The sequence below is a fragment of the Topomyia yanbarensis genome, chromosome 3, assembly GCF_030247195.1.
Source record: "Topomyia yanbarensis strain Yona2022 chromosome 3, ASM3024719v1, whole genome shotgun sequence".
NCBI lineage: Eukaryota > Metazoa > Arthropoda > Insecta > Diptera > Culicidae > Topomyia > Topomyia yanbarensis.
In genome coordinates this window covers 407,081,733-407,102,345 of record NC_080672.1, presented here as the reverse complement: position 1 = coordinate 407,102,345, position 20,613 = coordinate 407,081,733, and the positions used below count along the sequence as shown (strand labels likewise).

The 20,613-nt window shown below is 40.9% G+C and overlaps 1 protein-coding gene across 3 annotated transcripts; it reads left to right on the top strand.

Moving 5' to 3' along the window:
• The first annotated feature begins 4,236 nt into the window (after nt 1-4,236).
• LOC131692804 (zinc finger protein 501-like) lies at nt 4,237-6,294 on the top strand. 3 transcript variants are annotated; one of them, XM_058980095.1, is made up of 4 exons: nt 4,237-4,401; nt 4,479-4,704; nt 4,794-5,414; nt 5,519-6,294. In XM_058980095.1, the coding sequence occupies exons 2-4, from the start codon at nt 4,487-4,489 to the stop codon at nt 6,114-6,116; spliced, it is 1,437 nt and encodes a 478-aa protein (XP_058836078.1). In that variant the 5' UTR covers nt 4,237-4,401; nt 4,479-4,486; the 3' UTR covers nt 6,117-6,294. The 3 variants fall into 3 exon arrangements, with proteins under 3 accessions (XP_058836078.1, XP_058836075.1, XP_058836077.1); XM_058980092.1 differs by having other exon boundaries at nt 4,782-5,414; XM_058980094.1 differs by having other exon boundaries at nt 4,460-4,704; nt 4,782-5,414.
• The last annotated feature ends 14,319 nt before the right edge of the window (nt 6,295-20,613 follow it).

The following is a 20,613-nucleotide window of genomic DNA, read 5'->3' as shown; positions in this document are numbered from 1 at the left end:
CTCCCGCGTTATCGAGGCGTTCATACAAACACTCAACTTCTTCGAGATGCTTCTCCACATCACCACCTTCGCGCAAATTCTTCGAGCACAACTGCTGCAACAACATTGCCTGATTCCCCATGGTAGCCTTTTCATGATAGACTCTCAAATTTTCCCACATTTGATGAGCCGTTTCACACTTTTTCACGAAGCGGAGTTGACTGTCTTCGACAAATAGCGCGATCGTCGCTCGCGCCTTCACGTCACTTTTCTTCCACAGCTCATAAACATCATCAACCTCCTCCGGTTTCGGCTTCTCGATTGTGTCCCAAAAATCCTCGCGTTCTAGCAAAGACCGCATGCGGAACTTCCAGGAGGCATAATTTCCATTGCTGAGCTTCGCAAACGATGCTTTCCAGCCGTCGGTCATTTTGTGTTTTTACAACCACGCCGCTATTATTTCTTCGGAAAGCCAAAAAGAACGAAACTTCCCGGTAAACCAGCCTTCTACCGAAAACACTTATTTTCCGCACTCCCGGGATACTGGGCCCATAACCTGAAGGACGCGACGACCAGCAGATATACAAAACCGGAGTTAAAATTACGGACAACAAAGGCTTTCAACCGGCAGCAGAAAAAACAACGCGACCATTCTCCAGTGAATCGTGTTTATTAGTAGTCGTTTCTTACAGCGTATGAAAAAGAGTATAATGCAGGCACACAAGGTACGTAATACTACAGGTAGTTAAAAAAAATCTTCTCTGATATTCCCCTTTTCGCAAGGTATTTTAACGAGGTACTCATCCTACTCCATCACTAGCACCTAAGAGATAGTTAATTATGCAGGACTTATTTTTATGATTATTTAGCTCGACCAAGCATACCCGCTAAGGCCCTTTCGGGTCGGTGTGGTCTGTTCGAGCCGAAGCAGATGGATATTCGGTTCGACCAAACTTTATGGGGAATTGTGGATAAATATTTCTTAAGTCCTCTATGGACAGAGATTCTTTTTGTGATACTCTAAAATGCATTTACCCGTCTAGCTACTCAGCATAATGATAATAGAAAAAAATGAGAATTTGCCTAATCCATATCATAATGCATATTATAAATATTGACTAGAACAGGTATAATCGAATTCTGTTATAAGAGGAAGGTGAAACAGCACTTGTAGGAAAAAGTATTCGCGAGTAAGGAGTAACACTGCTAGTATGTTTACCGTATCCATTAATAGTCGATTGAACCGCTTCGGACCTAGGAGACAAAAAAGCGATTCGGAAGTGACAAGCGGATTCAATGCGAAATTTTCCCATTGGACGTAGACTCCAATGCAATGGTAGGATGATTTTTCATAGAATTGGATAGACTTGATGACATGTCATTACATGCTCTCTGAAACAAACTTGTAGTAGGTATGTATGTAGAAATGTAAGTTCGCATGTATGAATCTACGCCTGTATGAATGGATTGTATTCCTGAGCAACATGGAAGGACAGCTTTTGAGCCGCCATAACACTCATGGAAGGCTGGAGCATGCTTAACATTTTCAACTTTTTGCGGAGCATTTGCTTACATTTTATACTTTTATTCATATGAACTCAGTAGTGTTGCTACCCCTCCGAGTTTGACCCCCCTCCAGTTTTTGGTGGCGATCTACAAATGTAAACAATGCACAACTGAATATGAACGGCACAAAACAATGGTGAGCATTATGCTTTGCCAAAATATGTGCTAGATTGTTACCCTGACGGGTTACATGACTGAAAAAAGCGTACATGTCTCTTTTTAACACATTAGGCAATAGGGGTCCTTACACGCGCAATAAAAGTGTCATTACTAAGTAGTGTCATTACTGGAATTGTATGGGAATTCCGTCATTACTCACCTTACACGATCATTAAAAGTGACATTACTAGCGCCTCGTGTAAGGGGCCCTAATGAAAAACAAGGAAATGTTAAAAAAATCGCTTACACTGTCTGACTCCTGTTCTTACTTATGTTTCCCGTAAAGTCCATCTCCACGTCAATTAAAATCTATGACATAGTTTTCATACATTTTAACATTCAATTACCTAGAGATTACTGGGTAGGGAAAGTTATGAAAATTTAGAGCCATAGTACTCAAGTGAGACCAAGCATGTGAAGTGTACTGATCGGAAAACTAGAAGTGGCAGGGTCATTAGAACAGGCTTAATGTCTTACGGGCTTAACTTTTATCTTCTGGTGAAGAGGGTCGAGTTTAGGCAGTATAACTACGAATCACTCAAGTACACTCAACCAACCGTCGATTTAGTACTAAACAAGAGAAAAAACTATTTCCGCTGGTTGGATTTTCCAGTTTTCAACTGCAACCAGAATACACTCCCCCTTGTTCTCACTTGAGTACTATGGCTCTAAATTTTCATAACTTTCCCTACCCAGTAATCTCTTGCCAATTGAGTGTCGTTAAGGTTCAACTGAGAACGCCTCAATAAGCGGCCATCTTGGAAAACAAAAAAAAAGTTTTCTCACACCATTGGAAAAAGCTTCATGAAAATGAATCAATGTATTCTGATCATTGGTAGAATATTGCTGATTGATTTTCATGAAGATTTTTTGAACGGTGTGAAAAAATTACTTTTTTTCGTTTTTCTAAGCTTTCAAAGCTTTCTTTTTTCTTCTCTTTCTTCTTTCTTATAAAATATGAAAAAGAAAATGTGACTATATAGTCAAAATAAAAAAGGAAAAAAGTAGTTTTCATGTGTTCAAAAAAAGTTTTCAGAAAGGACGTTAGTGTACAAAGAAAATTGCAGGGCTAGTGATACGATCCAATCAACAACTAAGAATGCATCCTGGCTGGGGCTTGAATATACGACCATTAGCTTATCCCTGTTGGCTCCTAAAAATTCCTAAAAAGAATTTTGCGAATAAAATATCATTTAATTAGCTTTTGTGCTATTTGGAACAAAGGTTTAGGGGTTAAGCTTAAGGTTTCGGTCTAAACCGAAACTCCCCTAGAAAAATTGTGACAGCTAGAATTGAACTGGGCACTTTTGATGCCCATTAATGGGCATTTTATTCTGACCGTGTAGATTTTGTTTCGATTGCAGGGATGCCAGGTGCACAGATTTATCTGCGTTTCTCAGATTTTCAATATGCTGCACAGATTGCAAGAACTGCGCAGATTTCCACAGTTTTCTGTTTAACGCACAGATTTCCACAGCTTTTTGTCTAGAATGGACAGACAAGCACAGATTTCTCAATTTTTTACTTGCGCTCAATTTTTGACTCGCGTAGCGTAGGACGTTTGTTAAACAAACTTTTCTGCGAGGGAGTGCAAAGCTGATGCAAAAATGAAAATTAAATGCATTTTTTTCTAAATTGATGCAAATTTGTTATACATTCTTAGAGTGATCTGCCCCTAGTCGCCACATCTTGTTTTCAGCCAAATTTGTACGTTTTCCGTGACGCACAGATTTTTCAAAATATTAGGTCTGTTCCAGTACCAGGAGAAACTGGAAGTACTCCGGAGAAAATCGTTCCTGTACTCTCTTCTTCTCTTTTTTCTTCTTCTGGTAGCAAACCGGAGTAAAAAGGAGCAAAGAGTTTTTGCTCCTGTTTACTCCGGAGTCACTTCCGTGTACTGGAACAAACCTATTATCACCTGGTTTGATTCAGTCTGGGAGAACCGAGATAATTAATTGTCTGAAGCGAATTTCCAAAGCAGAGATGCCAGATTTGCAGACATGTCTGCAAATTCGCAGGCTTCTAATGCAGATTTTTTTGAAGACGCAGATTTTTTAGTTTGGTTGCAGATATTTACAGATTTTTGAGAATAAAGGCTTCCCTAATAAACATCTTATGATCCAAGAGCCTATAACGACCTGTTCAGGGTATCATCCATACAATATGTGGAATCGTTGGACTATATGGATTAAAGTTTGTGTATAGGTTTTGGTTACACTTGGTTTTGGTTACACTAGTTTCAAATTACAGCTTTATCTACTTCAGGTTTTTGTCCATAAACTATTTCTCTCTACTTATCTTGGACTATAAATGCAGTATTTTGATTTAATATAACGCATTATTATTAAGTCATTTTTGGTCAAAAATAATTTTCCTGACAATTTTTGTACTTCCCAGACTTTTAAAATTATTATTGCAGACATTTGAAAAAAAGTATCTGGCATCTCTGTTTCAAAGCTATTTTTCTCGATTCGATATAATTGCTGCTTCGACCTTTTGGTCGATTCATGATCGAACTGTTGTTTATAAACATTGTAGTACTTTTCGCCGTTAGTGTCCAAGGTGCTAGTTATCTCAGTTTGGCTTATTTTAATAATTTGTAGTTTTACTAAGTAACATATCGAATAGTTCACATAATATCAGATCAAGGAGAAAATACTTATAATTAGAAGTCGTGTTTGGAGCAAAAAGTTCAATGTACGTTATTAGTTCGTTTTTTACTTACGTTCGTGAACTTTTTTTTGAATTTCACTAGAAATTTTTGTTTATTGAAGATTTATTTATGGAAGATTGCCAGCAGGTTAAACTAAAGACTAAAGTCTTTGATTTAGCTAAAATCGACACTGATAATGCAGATCACAATGTATTAGAAAGCCTAAAAGACGTTGTCACTACCGATAAATCAACCGATATCGAAATGCATAATTCCGATTTTGCAAAGGTAGAAAACTCGGAAGAATTAACGAACGGTTCTAGTAGCAGCAATAAATCTGATCAAATGTGAGTTCATTCTTATATTCAGCGTAATTATTGGCTGATATAATGAGATGGTTGATCAATTATTTGCTAATATCTAGCTCATTTTTTAGCAAGAAAAATCTGGCACCAGATCAGGAACCAGCCGACGTGCAAAGTAACGGATATCAGGACACAAGTAAGCAGTCGACATCTATCATATCCAAAATAGATTCTGTTCAGCCTCACGAATGCGAACTTTGCGGCAAACGATTCTTCCTGAAGAAGCGACTCGTAGAACATCTCCGGTATCATCGAGGCGAGCGACCCTTCCGTTGTGATATTTGTGGTAAGGATTTCGCCCGGAGTGGCACCCTACTGCAACATTGCTATTCGCACTCTGGTAAAAAACCGTTCAAGTGCACTATATGCGACAAAGGTTATCCTTTCAAGAGCTCCCTAAATAAACACATGCTTCTTCATACGGGTGAGCGGCCGTACAAGTGTACCGTGTGCGGCAAAGATTTTACTCAAAACAGTATCCTGATCACACACATGCGTCTACATACGGGTGAACGGCTATTTAAATGCACCGTGTGCGAAAAAGATTATGTGAAAAAGGTAACGCTAATCGAACACATGCGCCTTCATACGGGTGAGCGACCGTACAAATGCAGCGTGTGTGGAAAAGGTTTTGTCAGAAAACAATGCCTGGACGAACACCAACTCCTTCATACCAGTAAACCTTCGCACAGGTGAGCTCATTTGCGTTATCCAATGATGAATTTCATGTTGATATTCTAACGATCGTTGCATCATTTGGTATTCTATTGTTTACTAACGAGTTCCATGTTTTCAGCGATGCAACATTTGTACACAATGCAAGTAATAACGAGGTACAGAATACCGGGAATCAGACCAACAGTGTGCCACACGAATGCGCGATGTGCGGAAAACGATTTCGTGGTGCGTTGTGTCTCGTCGAACATATTCGTGTACATCGTGGTGAACGCCCGTACAGTTGCGACCTATGCGATAAATCATTTTCCAGAAGGAGAAGCCTACATGCACATCAGTTTCTGCATACCGATAAGAGACCACATATATGCAACGTATGCGGCGAAGATTTTGTTTTCAAGCGTGCCCTAATCAAACACATGTATCTTCATACGGGTGAGCAGCCGTTCAAGTGTACCGTGTGTGGCAAATATTTTGGCTATAAGTCTACCCTAGACTCACACATGTTTCTGCATACGGGTGTGCGGCCGTACGCATGCACCATATGCGGTAAAGATTTTACCCTCAAGACCACCCTAAATGGTCACATGTCCCTACATACTGGTGTCTATCGGCACAAGTGTGATTTGTGTGACAAAGGATTCACTTCAGGTGCTCGTTTGAGGAGGCACAATTGCATTCATAACGTGAAAATATCTAATGAGATGTCTGCGGATTAGGATTTATCGCTATAATCGACCAAGTGACAGATTACTTGGGTTTCCTAACGTATGTCGTAGAGCAAACCGTATGGGCTGGAGTTGGACAGCCTCCATTCTGTAGACACCGCTCTGCTAGTGCAGAATCCAAATAACAGAATAATATGTTGAGCGTATCAGCGGACAAAAAAAAGTTTCAAGATAGTATAGATCCCCAATGTTTTTTGCTGTCCGAAAGATGAACCCCAGCTGTCTTGATGCCTTATCCACTATGTATGAATTATGTTGTTCTTTGTTCTTTTGATGATGCTGAAGGGGGTCATTGCGGCCTGTCTCCAGTGTGGAGACTTTCCCACACCTTCCAACAGCATCTTTATGGTTGATTCCCATCCAACTGGCTTAGCGGATATAAAGGCGGTAGATTGTCCATTTATTCCACGTACATTTCAGACCAGGGGCCTAGTATTTTGTATGGTCAGGTGGCGCATCATCGTTTAATGTCAGCCCACCCCCACACGCCCTCCTGCTCTGAAATGCAGCAACTACCAGTGGGGTGGGAGTTAGTGTTGAGTTGTAGGCCAAATTATGAAGCAGTTATGTAGGAATGATAAAGTTGATAGTGGAAATGTATTTTGTACTTACTTTATCGTTTTTTTTGCTTTCAGCCTTACTAGAACAGTGCCATTTTCTAATCTTACAACTTCCATTGTATTATGTTCACTCCAATCAGTCTCACGTATTGTTTTGGGTTGTTTATTTCGGTGTTAGCTTCCGTCGATGGGATATGGAAAAATAGAAATGGGAAAAGGCAATTAGTAAAGTGGGATTTAACGAGTTGTACTAGCTGCGCAAGCTAGCGGGTTTGTATGTTCTCAGTTGAGGCTATAAACTAGATTGAATGTAAGTTGTCATAGAGGACAGACATATAAGCTAGGGTGAGTTACTCTACAATTAAAATGTCAAGGCAAAGGATAGTTAGATGGGGATAGAACGCAAATATATGTTATTTTTAGTATGCGTGGATAATGTTAGGGTAGAGTGAATTGATCTATAGAGAGGGAGAATATAGGTTTATTATACTATCGAGTGAGTGAGAATATATTAGCTACAGAAAGAGATAGGTATTACATGTATCTAGACTACTTTTGGGTGTTTGACGATGTGGTTAGCGTGGATGGGATTTCTTCAATCCCTGAGTATAAGGATTGTTGGCCGAAGCTCACCGCCAGGCCCACGGGTCAAGCAAGGATAGATGAAGATAGAATGCAAGTATGGATTATTTTTAGTATGCTTAGATAATGTTAGGGCAGAGTGAATTGATCTATAAAGAGAGAGAATATAGATTTTCTATGCTACCGAGTGAGTGAAAATATATTAGCTACAGGAAGAGATAGATATTACATGCATCTAAACTACTTTTAGGTGTTTGACGATGTGGTTCGCGTGGATTGGATTTCTTCAAAAACTACGTGTTTCAGTTTATTATGTTAGGCTAATTGAGCATTAACTAGTGGCTAAACGGTATGTTTAGGAAAAAGGTTCCATCCATAAGAGATTGTCGTCCCTGTTTCTGAAAACAGCAAATCCGATTCGTTGTAGACGAATGTTACTCGCCATCTTCCTGAACCTGAGCGACAGTTCTAGCGAGTTAAGAGATAAAAACACCCACCTTCAGTCTGATCATCTCTTATAAATGATAGTCCATTGATCCGAATCGAATGAATCGATCACTATGCTCAAGATCGAATGAGTCCCCGAACAGCTGAGCCAATGTGTCCCCTATTCGAAAGTGGAAACATCCGCATCAGCTGCCCGCCAAAACACTCGATCCAGTGACTATTATTCATGGGATTCAGAGAACAAAGAACCAGCACTCGCTCTGATCTCCCACTCTTATCCACCAATCAAGAGTACGCGCCCTTAGGCTCATCGACGAAGCCCAGGGACTATGTATGAATTATGTTGTTAAAAACATAAGTTTCAAGTTCAAAATGGTTCCGAGATCTTTTACGTGAGTGTCTCTTGAAATGATTCTAGAATATTCCTCGTTAAGTAAAAGCATAAGAGATCGCCCCGTAGTTGCTACTCAGTTATTGACCAGAACCAATTGAGATTAAAAAATGTTATTGGAATAACGTGCTTGGGAATAACATGATGGGCCATATTGTGCAATCTATATTAATCTCGCCATGCTTATCAATACCGACGCAGATCATCTGGGGAAGGAAGGAATGTTAGTCGTTGCAGAAGACTGAGGAATCCTTTGTATCTCCGCATGTATCACGGGAAGGGTGTCGATAGCGTTATCATTTAATAATTGCTCTGGGCAGCCGGCTGCCGAGAAATCCGGAAATTTATCATTTGTACGATTGGCCAAATAAGCAACTTGACCTCCGGATAGCCGACTATGAGGAGCATTGTTTTATTGTTTGAATAAAATGCGGAGTCTTATACAAGTGTATAAACAAAATTTTGAGATAAAAACTCAGCAAATGAAAGTGCCAAAAGTCTTCGATTTTAGCAATCTACCGTATTTTGTTTCCCAATACGCGTACGCGTTGTTGGAATACACATGTAGGTGATCAGTTCCCTTGTTGATAAATAATGGATCGTTGCTTAAATATCTGGTCCATCCTCGACCGTTTTTGTCGGAAGCAAACGAGCGCGGCTTGCAGAACTAGAATACTTCGTCGACTGTATTAAGAAGCGGAACGCTACAATTGGGTCATTAAATGAAGAGATTCTCCTTTTACTTCTTAAACCGATAGAGCTCATCTTTCTAAATTTAACAATATGTATGTTCAACCTTTAAAACCTCAGAATGATTTTTGAGTGATTTTCTAAAAAAATGTAAGCACGTTCACGATTGGTACTATCGGTCTTCCTTGACAGTGAATTTAGCAACATAGGATAGCATTTTGACTGTGATTTTTATGCATTCAAGACAGAAAACGTCCAATGCATAAAACTTACAGCAGAATAAAAGAGAGGCGAACAGAAAAATGATGTGAAATCTGCTATGAAACAAATTTCGAAGTGGCATACTATTATAATTTCATTAGTTTTCACATGATATTGCAACAAAATTTGTGTGAAATCAATATATTCAATATAACGAATTTTCTCGGTGTAAATTTTCGACTGTTGTTGTTATGAAATGAAAGAGTTTGTATATACCGCACAAGAAAATGAAAATTTATCAAAATTCAGTACAGGTTTAGACAATTTGTGCGTTCAAATTAATGAAAATACATGAGTCAAGAATGGCCATTATTTTGTTGGCTAAAAGACATAAAAATGATTGGTCGCTATGAAACGGTGATAGAGGATTATTTTTTTGCTTTTTTTATTTGGCCCATATGACAGGTATATCCTGGAATCAAAACAATGATGTTCCTACCACTGATGCCAGCGACAATCCTAATCTAGTATTCTGTATCTACTTAAATAACACACGCGTTGCTGTTTAGTGGTAAACTAGAAAAGAGAGTGCTATTTGATCAATGTGGTATATATATATAGGTGTGGCAGAACACACGGTTTGCTAGTGTTGGCAGCCAAAAATATGTAAACAATCCAGAAGCACAACGGGTCGACGTCATAGCGGTCACACGATTCAATAGGAGCGGAACGACCGGTATGACGAAAGCAAGTCGATTTACACTGTGATCACTCACACCACTCATGTAAGATTCATCTTACGAATACCAAAGTGCCATCTTCGCCAGACCTGTATATACGACATTGCTATTTGATGACTGGTTCTGCAAACCCTCTAAACACTTCTTCTTCATCTTGACTCGATGGGCGAAATTTGCGCTTGGGACTGTTACTCTCACGAATACGATCTTCATCGTTGCCGCTAGCGGAAGGCAACAGAATTGCACATGCCTTAGCCGTTAAGCTCTTTTGGACTTTGAGCTGGTTACGATGCTCCGTTACGACCGCGTTTCCAATGGACACCTGGAATATATTTTTCGAAATTTGTTGTAAGTAGGCTGCTTTTAACCATCTACTAAAATCTTTGGAATTATGATTTTTATAATAAATCTTCTTTCCCATGGTCAACTGATCTAGTGGTTCATTGAGTAGGTGTTGATCCTGCTCAATGATCTTTGGTTTTGGTTCCTCAGTGGGTGGAGGTGGTTCAGCTAATTGTTGTTTATAATTGGAATTGGGGTTCAATAAATCAATTAACATTTTTGGCTTGTAACTAAAAACTTTTTCTGAAGGGAAGTTCCCATCATGTATTTCTGTAATTCATCAGAAACAAATTGATTTGATCTTCAACGTCTAGTCCCTTGATTTCCTGTTCCAACATGAATCTTTTTAGTACTTCTTTTACAATCCTCAGAACGCTCCGCTTGACCATTGCTGGAAGGATTGCAAAGAGGACTTTTATTCCCTGTCTTTCCAAAACGGTTATGAAATCACAAGAATTAAAAGGGGGCCACCATCTGTTACCACTACATCAGGTAATCCGAATCTAGAAAATACTCCTATAAATTTCCTTAAAACATTTGTAGCATCGGTTCCATATTTCCTTACTTCAAGTTCAATCCATTTTGAATAACTGTCTACAATCAAAAGAAAAGTTTTATGTTCAAAGTGGAAGAAATCTGCTGAATGGTCGTTTAGTTGGAATCCAGGTAGACGTAATTTTTTGTTTGGGAACAACTGCTATTTTCCTACAAGATTCACAAGCTTTGACATATTTTTCAAAGTCTGAGTTGATCCCACACCAAAATACAGCCCGACGAGCCAATTTTTTTCATCTTTACAACCCCAGAATGATTGACGTGTAACAATTTTAAAATTCCACTGTGCATGGAGTTTGGTATCATAACCCTGTCTTGAAACAATATACAATGGTCTACAATCTCTAAATCAACGCGATTTGCGAAAATATGTGCATAGTGTTTGTCTACTCTTTCTGGCCAACCATTATGTATATAATATATAATTTGAGCTTGTGCGACCACCCCTGGCTGCTACTCCGTTATCGATCGGGACTAGCTGAAGTTGCACAGGGAATCAGTAGATAATTATGCTTGGGATTAGCGAAACATCTTTCAATGTGCAACTCCTGGTAATCCTGTTTCTGATCAATACTGGCGCCGGCCAGGCCTGAACGTAGATCGCGGAAGGAAAGGGAAGGAATTGTTAGTCCGATACTTGGTTTTGCTAGAGGCCGTATATACTACTGCGCACTCCACAAGTATCACGAGAGGAGGATATTTTTGTTAGTAGAGTATAGAAGTTGGATATATTTCTTCTTTACCGACGCCAGAGAGGTGATTCCACTACCTGGACTAGAATATCGATCCACCAATTTCATGGACCGGGGACCAACAGCTTTACTTCCCTTCCGAAGGAAGACGTGACCACAGATTTTTTCACCTCAGAAAAATCTCAACGACCTCGGCTGGAATTGAACCCAGGCCAACTGGAATGAGTGGCGGTCACGATTACCACTCAACCACCGGCGCCGTCCCATTATGTATATAATATATAATTTGTTGTAAAAACTCGTCTTTGCTCGTCTCATTAGCAACCTGGGAAAAATCAACAGGAAATTCCTGGTTAAAATTATTGTTTTTCACTACTTCTCTATCAAACTATTTAGGGACTAACTGATTCAATGGAAAACAAGAGCGAAAATCTGCATTCCCCATTTTCTCAGCTGGTCTGAATATTAGCAGTAAGCAGTTCATACATAGGCTTTATCAGTATTCTCATCCTACACGTACTTCACGTCCTTTTGCAATAACCTTTACAAACTACTAAGCTTCGAAGACAAGTGGGGAACAAATTTACCATAATAATTCACAAGCCCTAGAAACGCCTTCAATTCGGTCACAGTTTTAGGAACTTTCGCATTTCTAATTGTAGCAAGTTTATCCGGACATGGAAGCAAGCCATTTTCTGATATAATATGACCTAAATATGGAAGAGAATTTATGAAAAACTTACATTTATCCCAATTAACCTTAGTATTAGCTAGCGATAACTTTGCCATAACCAAAACAACCTTCTTCATACGTCTCCCAACCTTTGAACGGAACGGATCGTTATATTTCACAGTGGTGTTCGTTGTGTAAATTTCAGTGATTGAAGGTCATCCTTTGTTCGTTCGTTAGCTGCCATTCTGCTGGTGCCGGCAGTAAATCCAGTACATTGTTTTCGCTGGTGCGGAACAATCGACGTTGTTTGCAGATAAGTTTTGCTTTATTTTTTTTCCTCGTTTGCTTTCTTTCCTTTTCCCTACTTTTACTCTACCTTGTAATCAAATAATAAGACACATTCCCGTTTATATAACGCTCTGCCCTCGTGCTTAAATGGCCGAGGGCGAAATACCATCTGATGTAATCATGGAAGTCCCTGATCCCCCTAATACTCGCATTGCTCCCCGTATAAAGCAGTACCCAGAAGGTTCCTCTGGGCCATGGGTGGTATATTTTCGGACCGGAGAGAAACCGGTTAATATATTAAAACTTTCTCGAGATCTGACTGCTAATTACCCGGCCGTAACTCAGATAACACGTGTTCGGGCAAACAAGATACGTGTTCTAGTGAGTGATCTCGGCCAGGCAAACGCGATTGCTTGCTGTGAGCGCTTTACGCGGGAATTTAAAGCGTACGTGCCTTGTGTGGCCTGTGAAATCGATGGGGTAGTGTCCGAACCGGGCCTGAAATGCGAAGAACTGTTGGAGCACGGGGTTGGCTGCTTTAAGGACCCCTCTCTTGAACAGATTAAGATCTTAGAATGCAAACAATTGTATACCGCAAACACCGAGGGAGGTAAGACTACCTACTCTCTATCAGGCTCGCTTCGGGTGACATTCGCCGGGTCCTCTCTTCCCAACTACATCCTCCTTGACAGGGTTCGCCTACCAGTTCGCCTGTTTGTACCGCGGGTCATGAGCTGCAGCAATTGCAAGCAGTTGGGCCACACAGCCACATATTGTGGAAATAAGAAACGATGCGGCAAATGCGAAGGAGAGCATGAGGATGACTCTTGCGACAAAGAAACTGAAAAGTGTATTTGCTGCGGGGGCCCTTCACATGCTCTTAAATCATGTCCTGCGTACAAGCAGCGCGGGGATAAAATTAAGCGCTCCCTTAAGGAACGCTCAAGGCGTTCTTATGCAGAAATGCTAAAGAATGCTTCGCCATCTGTCCTGTCTGAAAATCCCTATGCTGGTTTGGCTAACGTTGAGCAAGAATCTGACGACCCACGAGAGGGAACATCTTTGGTTAACCCAGGGGAATCCAGGAAGAGGAGAAATCCAGCCTCCCCTACATTGCCTCGTAAGGGTGCCAAGGTGTCGTCCACTCAGAGTGCGCCATCTACAACCAATAAATCCAACGGAAGTGATGCACAAAAGCCGAAGCAATTTGCTCCAGGACTTGGAAATATTAATTCTAACAAGGAGTACCCACCACTTCCAGGGACATCCAAAACCCCAAGTGTCCCCTTTTTTCAAACAGATACTCAGTCCAGTAGCGGACTAATGAAATTTTCTGACATAGTGGACTTAATTTTCACAGCTTTCAATGTTACTGATCCTCTTAAAAGCCTTCTGATACGTTTTCTCCCTATAGTGCAAACATTTTTGAAGCAGTTGACTACTAAATGGCCCCTCCTTGCAGCGATCGTATCCTTCGATGGCTAAGTCATCGAACGAGGTCACCGATTCGATCACTGTTCTACAGTGGAACAGCAGAAGTATCCTCCCGAAAATCGATTCCTTTAAATTTTTACTAAATAGTTTAAAATGTGATGCTTTCGCATTATGTGAAACTTGGTTAACTTCCGATATAAATCTCAACTTCCACGACTTTAATATAATTCGGCTGGATCGAGAAAACCCCTATGGAGGAGTACTTTTGGGGATCAAAAAGTGCTATTCTTTCAACCGAATTAACCTCCCTTCGACACCAGGCATTGAAATTGTCGCTTGTCAAGTTTTAATCAAAGGTAAAGACCTTTGCATTGCTTCCATCTACATTCCTCCTAGAGCCTCGGTAGGGCACCGAACGCTTTGTAATATCACGGAATCCTTACCGGCACCGCGGCTAGTTCTGGGAGACTTTAACTCGCACGGTACGGTATGGGGCTGTCTTCATGATGATAATAGATCAACATTAATCCAAGATCTTTGCGATAATTTCAACATGACCATCTTAAACACGGGAGAAATGACGCGGATTCCTACACCACCAGCACGCGCAAGCGCGTTGGATTTGTCGCTTTGCTCGACATCGCTACAGTTAGATTGCATATGGAAGGTGATCCCTGATCCCCACGGTAGCGATCATTTGCCTATCGTGATTTCAATTGCTAACGGTTCAAGACCATCGGAAACAATCAATGTCTCATACGACCTCACACGGAACATTGATTGGAAGAGTTACGCGACCGCGATATCCGTTAAAATCGAATCCACTCAAGAACTTCCTCCGGAGGAAGAGTACAGGTTTTTGGCTGGCTTGATTCTCGACAGTGCGAATCAAGCTCAGACTAAACCAGTACCCAGCACGAATACCCATGGACGGTCTCCCACCCTGTGGTGGGATAAAGAGTGCTCAGAGCTGTACGCGGAAAAGTCCACTGCATATAAGGCCTTCCGGGAAGACGGGTTACCCGCTAGTTATCAACAGTACGAGTCGTTAGAAAGGCGAATGAAGAGTCTAATGAAAGCCAAAAAACGCAGTTATTGGCGCCGGTTCGTCGACGGGTTAACGAGAGAAACAGCGATGAGCACTCTTTGGGGTACGGCTCGACGTATGCGTAATCATAATAGTACCAACGAGAACGTGGAATATTCAAACCGTTGGATATTCGCTTTCGCCAAGAAGATCTGTCCGGACTCTGTCCCGGTACAGAAAACGTGCCGCGCCGCGTCTCCTCACGATACCGCGAACGAAACACCGTTTTCGATGGTGGAGTTCTCACTTGCTCTCTTATCGTGCAACAATAACGCCCCAGGGTTAGACAGAATCAAATTCAACTTGCTGAAGAATCTGCCTGACACTGCAAAAAGGCGCTTGTTGAATTTATTTAACAAGTTTCTTGAGGGTAACATTGTCCCTTATGAATGGAGGCAAGTGAAGGTCATCGCCATCCAAAAACCAGGAAAACCAGCCTCCGACCACAACTCGTATCGGCCGATTGCAATGCTGTCCTGTATTCGGAAGTTGTTCGAGAAAATGATCTTGTTTCGCCTCGACAATTGGGTTGAAGCAAATGGCTTACTGTCAGATACACAATTTGGCTTCCGCAAAGGCAAAGGGACGAACGATTGCCTTGCGTTGCTTTCTACAGAAATCCAAATGGCCTATGCTAACAAAGAGCAGATGGCATCAGTCTTCTTGGATATTAAGGGGGCTTTTGACTCAGTTTCTATCAACATTCTGTCAGAGAAGCTGCACCAGCATGGTCTTTCGCCAATTTTAAATAACTTTTTGCTAAACCTGTTGTCTGAAAAGCACATGCACTTTTCGCATGGCGATTTAACAACATCGCGATTTAGCTACATGGGTCTTCCCCAGGGCTCATGTCTAAGTCCCCTGCTCTACAATTTCTACGTGAATGACATTGACGATTGTCTTGCCAATTCATGCACGCTAAGGCAACTTGCAGACGACGGGGTGGTCTCTGTTACAGGGCCCAAAGCTGCCGACTTGCAAGGACCATTACAAAATACCTTGGACAATTTGTCTGCTTGGGCTCTTCAGCTGGGTATTGAGTTCTCCACGGAGAAAACTGAGTTGGTTGTTTTTTCTAGGAAGCGTGAGCCGGCGCAACTCCAGCTTTTGTTAATGGGTGCAACGATCAACCAGGTTTTCACATTTAAATATCTCGGGGTCTGGTTCGACTCTAAAGGTACCTGGGGATGTCACATTAGGTATCTGAAACAGAAATGCCAACAAAGGATCAATTTTCTCCGAACAATAACTGGAACATGGTGGGGTGCTCACCCAGGAGACCTGATCAGGTTGTACCAAACAACGATATTGTCGGTGATGGAGTACGGGTGTTTCTGTTTCCGCTCCGCTGCGAACATACACTTCATCAAACTGGAGAGAATCCAGTATCGTTGCTTGCGCATTGCCTTGGGTTGCATGCATTCGACCCATACGATGAGTCTCGAAGTGCTGGCGGGCGTTCTTCCGCTAAAAAATCGATTTTGGGAACTCTCATATCGATTGCTCATCCGATGCGACATTCTGAACCCGTTGGTGATTGAAAACTTCGAGAGGCTCGTCGAGCTTAATTCTCAAACCCGATTTATGTCCTTGTACTTCGACTACATGGCACAGAGCATTAATCCTTCTACGCATACTCCCAACCGTGTTCGTTTCCTAGATACTTCTGATTCTACTGTATTCTTCGACACATCCATGAAGGAAGAGATTCGTGGAATCCCGGACCATATACGCCCGCAGGTGATCCCCAATATATTTTATAATAAATTCCGAGAAATCGACTGCGACAAAATGTTTTACACTGACGGATCAAATCTCGATGGGTCCACTGGCTTCGGTATCTTCAACAATACTATCACCGCTTCATTCAAGCTCAATGATCCCGCTTCAGTTTACGTCGCAGAGTTAGCTGCAATTCAGTACACCCTTGGGATCATCGACACTCTGCCCACAGATCACTACTTCATCGTTTCGGACAGCCTCAGCTCTATCGAGGCTCTTCGTGCGGTGAAGGCTAAAAAGCAACTCCCGTATTTTCTGGGGATGATACAGGAGTCCTTGTGTACGTTATCTGAAAAATCTTATCAGATTACCTTTGTTTGGGTCCCCTCTCATTGTTCTATCCCGGGCAATGAAAAGGCCGACTCATTAGCAAAGGTGGGCGCATTAAATGGTGACATATACGAAAGACCAATCTGCTTCAACGAATTTTTTAGTATTTGTCATCAGAGGACGCTCAACAGTTGGCAAACCTCGTGGAGCAACGGGGAACTTGGACGATGGCTACATTCGATTATCCCAAAGGTATCAACGAAGCCTTGGTTCGGGGGGATGGATGTGGGTCGGGATTTTATTCGCGTAATGTCCCGACTTATGTCCAATCACTACACCATGGATGCGCATTTGCGGCGTATTGGGCTTGCGGAGAGTAGTCTGTGCGCTTGTGACGAGGGCTATCACGACATCGAACACGTTGTCTGGGTATGCGCCGGGTATTGTGACGCCAGGTCTCAGTTAAAGGAATCCCTTCGGGCCCGAGGTAGACCACCCAATGTACCAGTCCGAGATATGCTGGCAACTCGTGATTTCCCCTATATGTCCCTTATTTATACCTTCATAAAAACGATAAATATCCCAATTTAGCCCCTCTCTTTTATTTCTCGTTTTTAGAGTTTCCTCCTGCCTTGTGGAACCGATCAGCTCCAGAGTGCCACTATGTAACCGCCGTCGCCCTTACCACTACGCCTGCATAGAAGGAAACTGGAGCGATAGCGACTCGAGTTCCGATGAGTTTTGAAGGATTCCCCGCGGGTCCGAAGAATACCATCCGCCAATCCGGTACTCGACGACTTACTAGACTGAGGCGCAAATTTGTTTCGCTGATCCCCCTCCCCCCCCCCCCCCCGTTCGAGCGAAAGTTGCAAGTTTTGCTCTTCTTTCCCTGTCTCTCCCCTGTCCTTGATACAACTGCTGCTACACTGATGCGGAAATAAGCCACCGTCTGAATATCTTGACCAAGCATAAGTTTTAGTTAAAAAATTCAAATTAGTATTCTGTATTCCTAGTTTTAAGATAGCTATAATTTTTACTCTTTATTGAAACTCTTGTCCTCCATCTTGTAAATAGAATTGAATCCCTAGTTTTAAGATTTCTGTGAAGATTCTCATAAATATTTGTTCATCCTTTTGTGTACTAAACTATATTGTTAGTTTTAAGATAACCGTAAAATATTTCGTAAAATACTATTACTCCCTCTCTTGTATATCAAAGTGAATCCCTTGTTTTAAATTTTTTCATAAAAAAATCTTTTGGCCCTCTCTTGTATATTGAATCTTATTTCTAGTCTTAAGATAGCTGCAAACTCTTTTTTTTCCTTTGTAAACAAAATATTTCAACATTGTAACCTCCTAGTTTTAAGATATCCAAAATGTAAAAACACAAGCATTTGGCACCGCCAAGCTAACGCATTTGTGCCTATCAAATAAACGAAATGAATAAAAAAAAAAAAAAAACAACCTTCTTATAACATTCATTTTAATCCTTCCCCGAAAAACGTACATCATCCAAATAACAGCATACATTTTCCAATCCAGCCAATATCTGATCCATAACCTGCTGGAATATGGCTGCACTCGATGAAGTCGCGTTTAAGTTCTGCTTAATAGCCCAGGTTGGTGTCAAACGTAGGTTTTGTTATTTATTTGTTCAGAGATTTATCTATTTTTTGTCTATTTATTTATTTATTTTTGTATCTATTTATTTATATACTTATTTATTCATATATTTATTTATCTGCTTATTTATTTATTTATATTTGTTTATTTATTATTCATTTTGTTATTATATTTTTTTGTTATAATTGTTCAATATTTGAAAAAAATCAAGGAAACAAGTACCGCACATTAAATATACTAAAAATATTTCGTTACACCAACCAAAACGATAAATTTTTTGTAAATGTCAACCGTCATCGTTCTGTCATCTCATCATCACCGTCATCAAATGCGGGGTGGGATGCGAGGAGGCGCGGCACAGAGGAGTAGTTGGGGTCGAATCCTGGCCAAAATTATTTGCTGATGCAATTGTTGTTATTAAGCCTTAATATGAACTAAAAATAGACAATTACTAGTTTTTGGAACAATTTGGCATCTACCCACTTACCAGTGCAGAGGCCAATTTTCTATATCCTTTCAAATACTAGTAATTTCTAGGTGATCTTTTCCAGTTGCATAAACATTTGATTATTTTTCCAGTTGCATAAACATTTGATCAGTGGGAAAGGGAGAAGAAAAGGGACGCCTGTGCATATTTTCATATAGATACATGTTGGCAAACATAATATTTGGCCCTACAGCATTTCGGTGTACCTCAAATTAGTCAAAATTTCAATATTTTCAAATCGCTTGGGATTGGTGGATCGGACAAGATCGGAAGAGTTCGAATATTTTTTGTATAGCTGAAATCTTGTTTTGTAATACTGCTTCAGCAACTTTGCCGGATCTAGCCGTATAATGTAACTTTTTTATAATTCAAATTTGGAATAAAATGTTAAAACAAGGTATTTTTTAAAGTTGGTGCAATACACAGCAAGTTTACTTTTTTTAGTTAGTGTTAAGCTGAAGTTAAACAAACGGTTGTGTTGAACTACGTTTGTAATAATATTATCTTATTTAATACAGTCATCATCACTAGAAAGCGATTTTGCTGAATATATAACGAAAACGATTAAAATATCCCTTAAAATATCACCATTGGGCATACATGCAAAAATTCTTTAACAATTTTTGATATACTCCTAATTTTTCCACGTTATACAGTAGGTTCTTAGGTAAGTAAAAAAAATATAACGAAACAAAAAGATCGAAAAAAACATATTTTGGTTTTTGGCCAAGAATTTGTTCTAGTTACTCCTCTGTGCGCGGTGGGTATATTTTGGAAAACGAACAGGGCAAGGATAAAATCTACCGCGAAAAGTTAATGCGATCTCTAATAGTTAATTGACCCGGAGTAGTGAGGACCAGCAGCAGCGAGTCACACGCTCAATGTGACCGTGTTTTTCATCCGTAGGATCTTGTTGACCGTTCAGAACATCAACACGATCGTTTGGTTCTGTTCGGTTGGTCGAGCGGGATCAGTGTGGTTACCGGATTTTTGTGAAGTAACGACGTCCGACGCGAGTGCAGAAAAACGGTCAGTGATTGGCAAACCAAAAACGCCATTGTGGACGCCTTTACCCAAGTACCGGTAGGGTAGGGTCCACTCGACCGAAAATCGTTAAAAATCCCGCTCGATCGATAGTGAGACACTCGTGTGTAAAGTGCGCGCAGTACCACTCCCCGGGTCCCAAAGTGAAACGCAAGCCTCCGCTACAAACAGGCCGAGTTGCTGCTTCATCTGGAGTTCGTCGTCGCCATCGTCCGACGCAAACTACGTCCGTCCCTGCACCGTCATCAGAGCCCGACCCGCATCCAGCCATCAGCAAATCGACCAACGTCATCACGGCCGCAACCAAGAAGGGAATTTCATCAGAGTAAAACTAATTAGACTGTTTTCAATAGCCCTTCTGGCTCCGAAATAAAAAAAATAGTATTAATAAATAAAAAGTGTATGGACTGAATATTCAAGCTGTATCGTCCATTTTGTTTATAGTGTAGTCCTTTTTGGTGCTTGTTTCCGCTTGATATTACGATTCGCTCAGTGACCATAGTGTGGGAAGAAAAGTCCGCCCAGTGTGAATTTCTCCAGGAGACAACCGTGAAACGACCCCAATAGCTGGTGAGTACAGTGTGGCCCCACCACCACAATA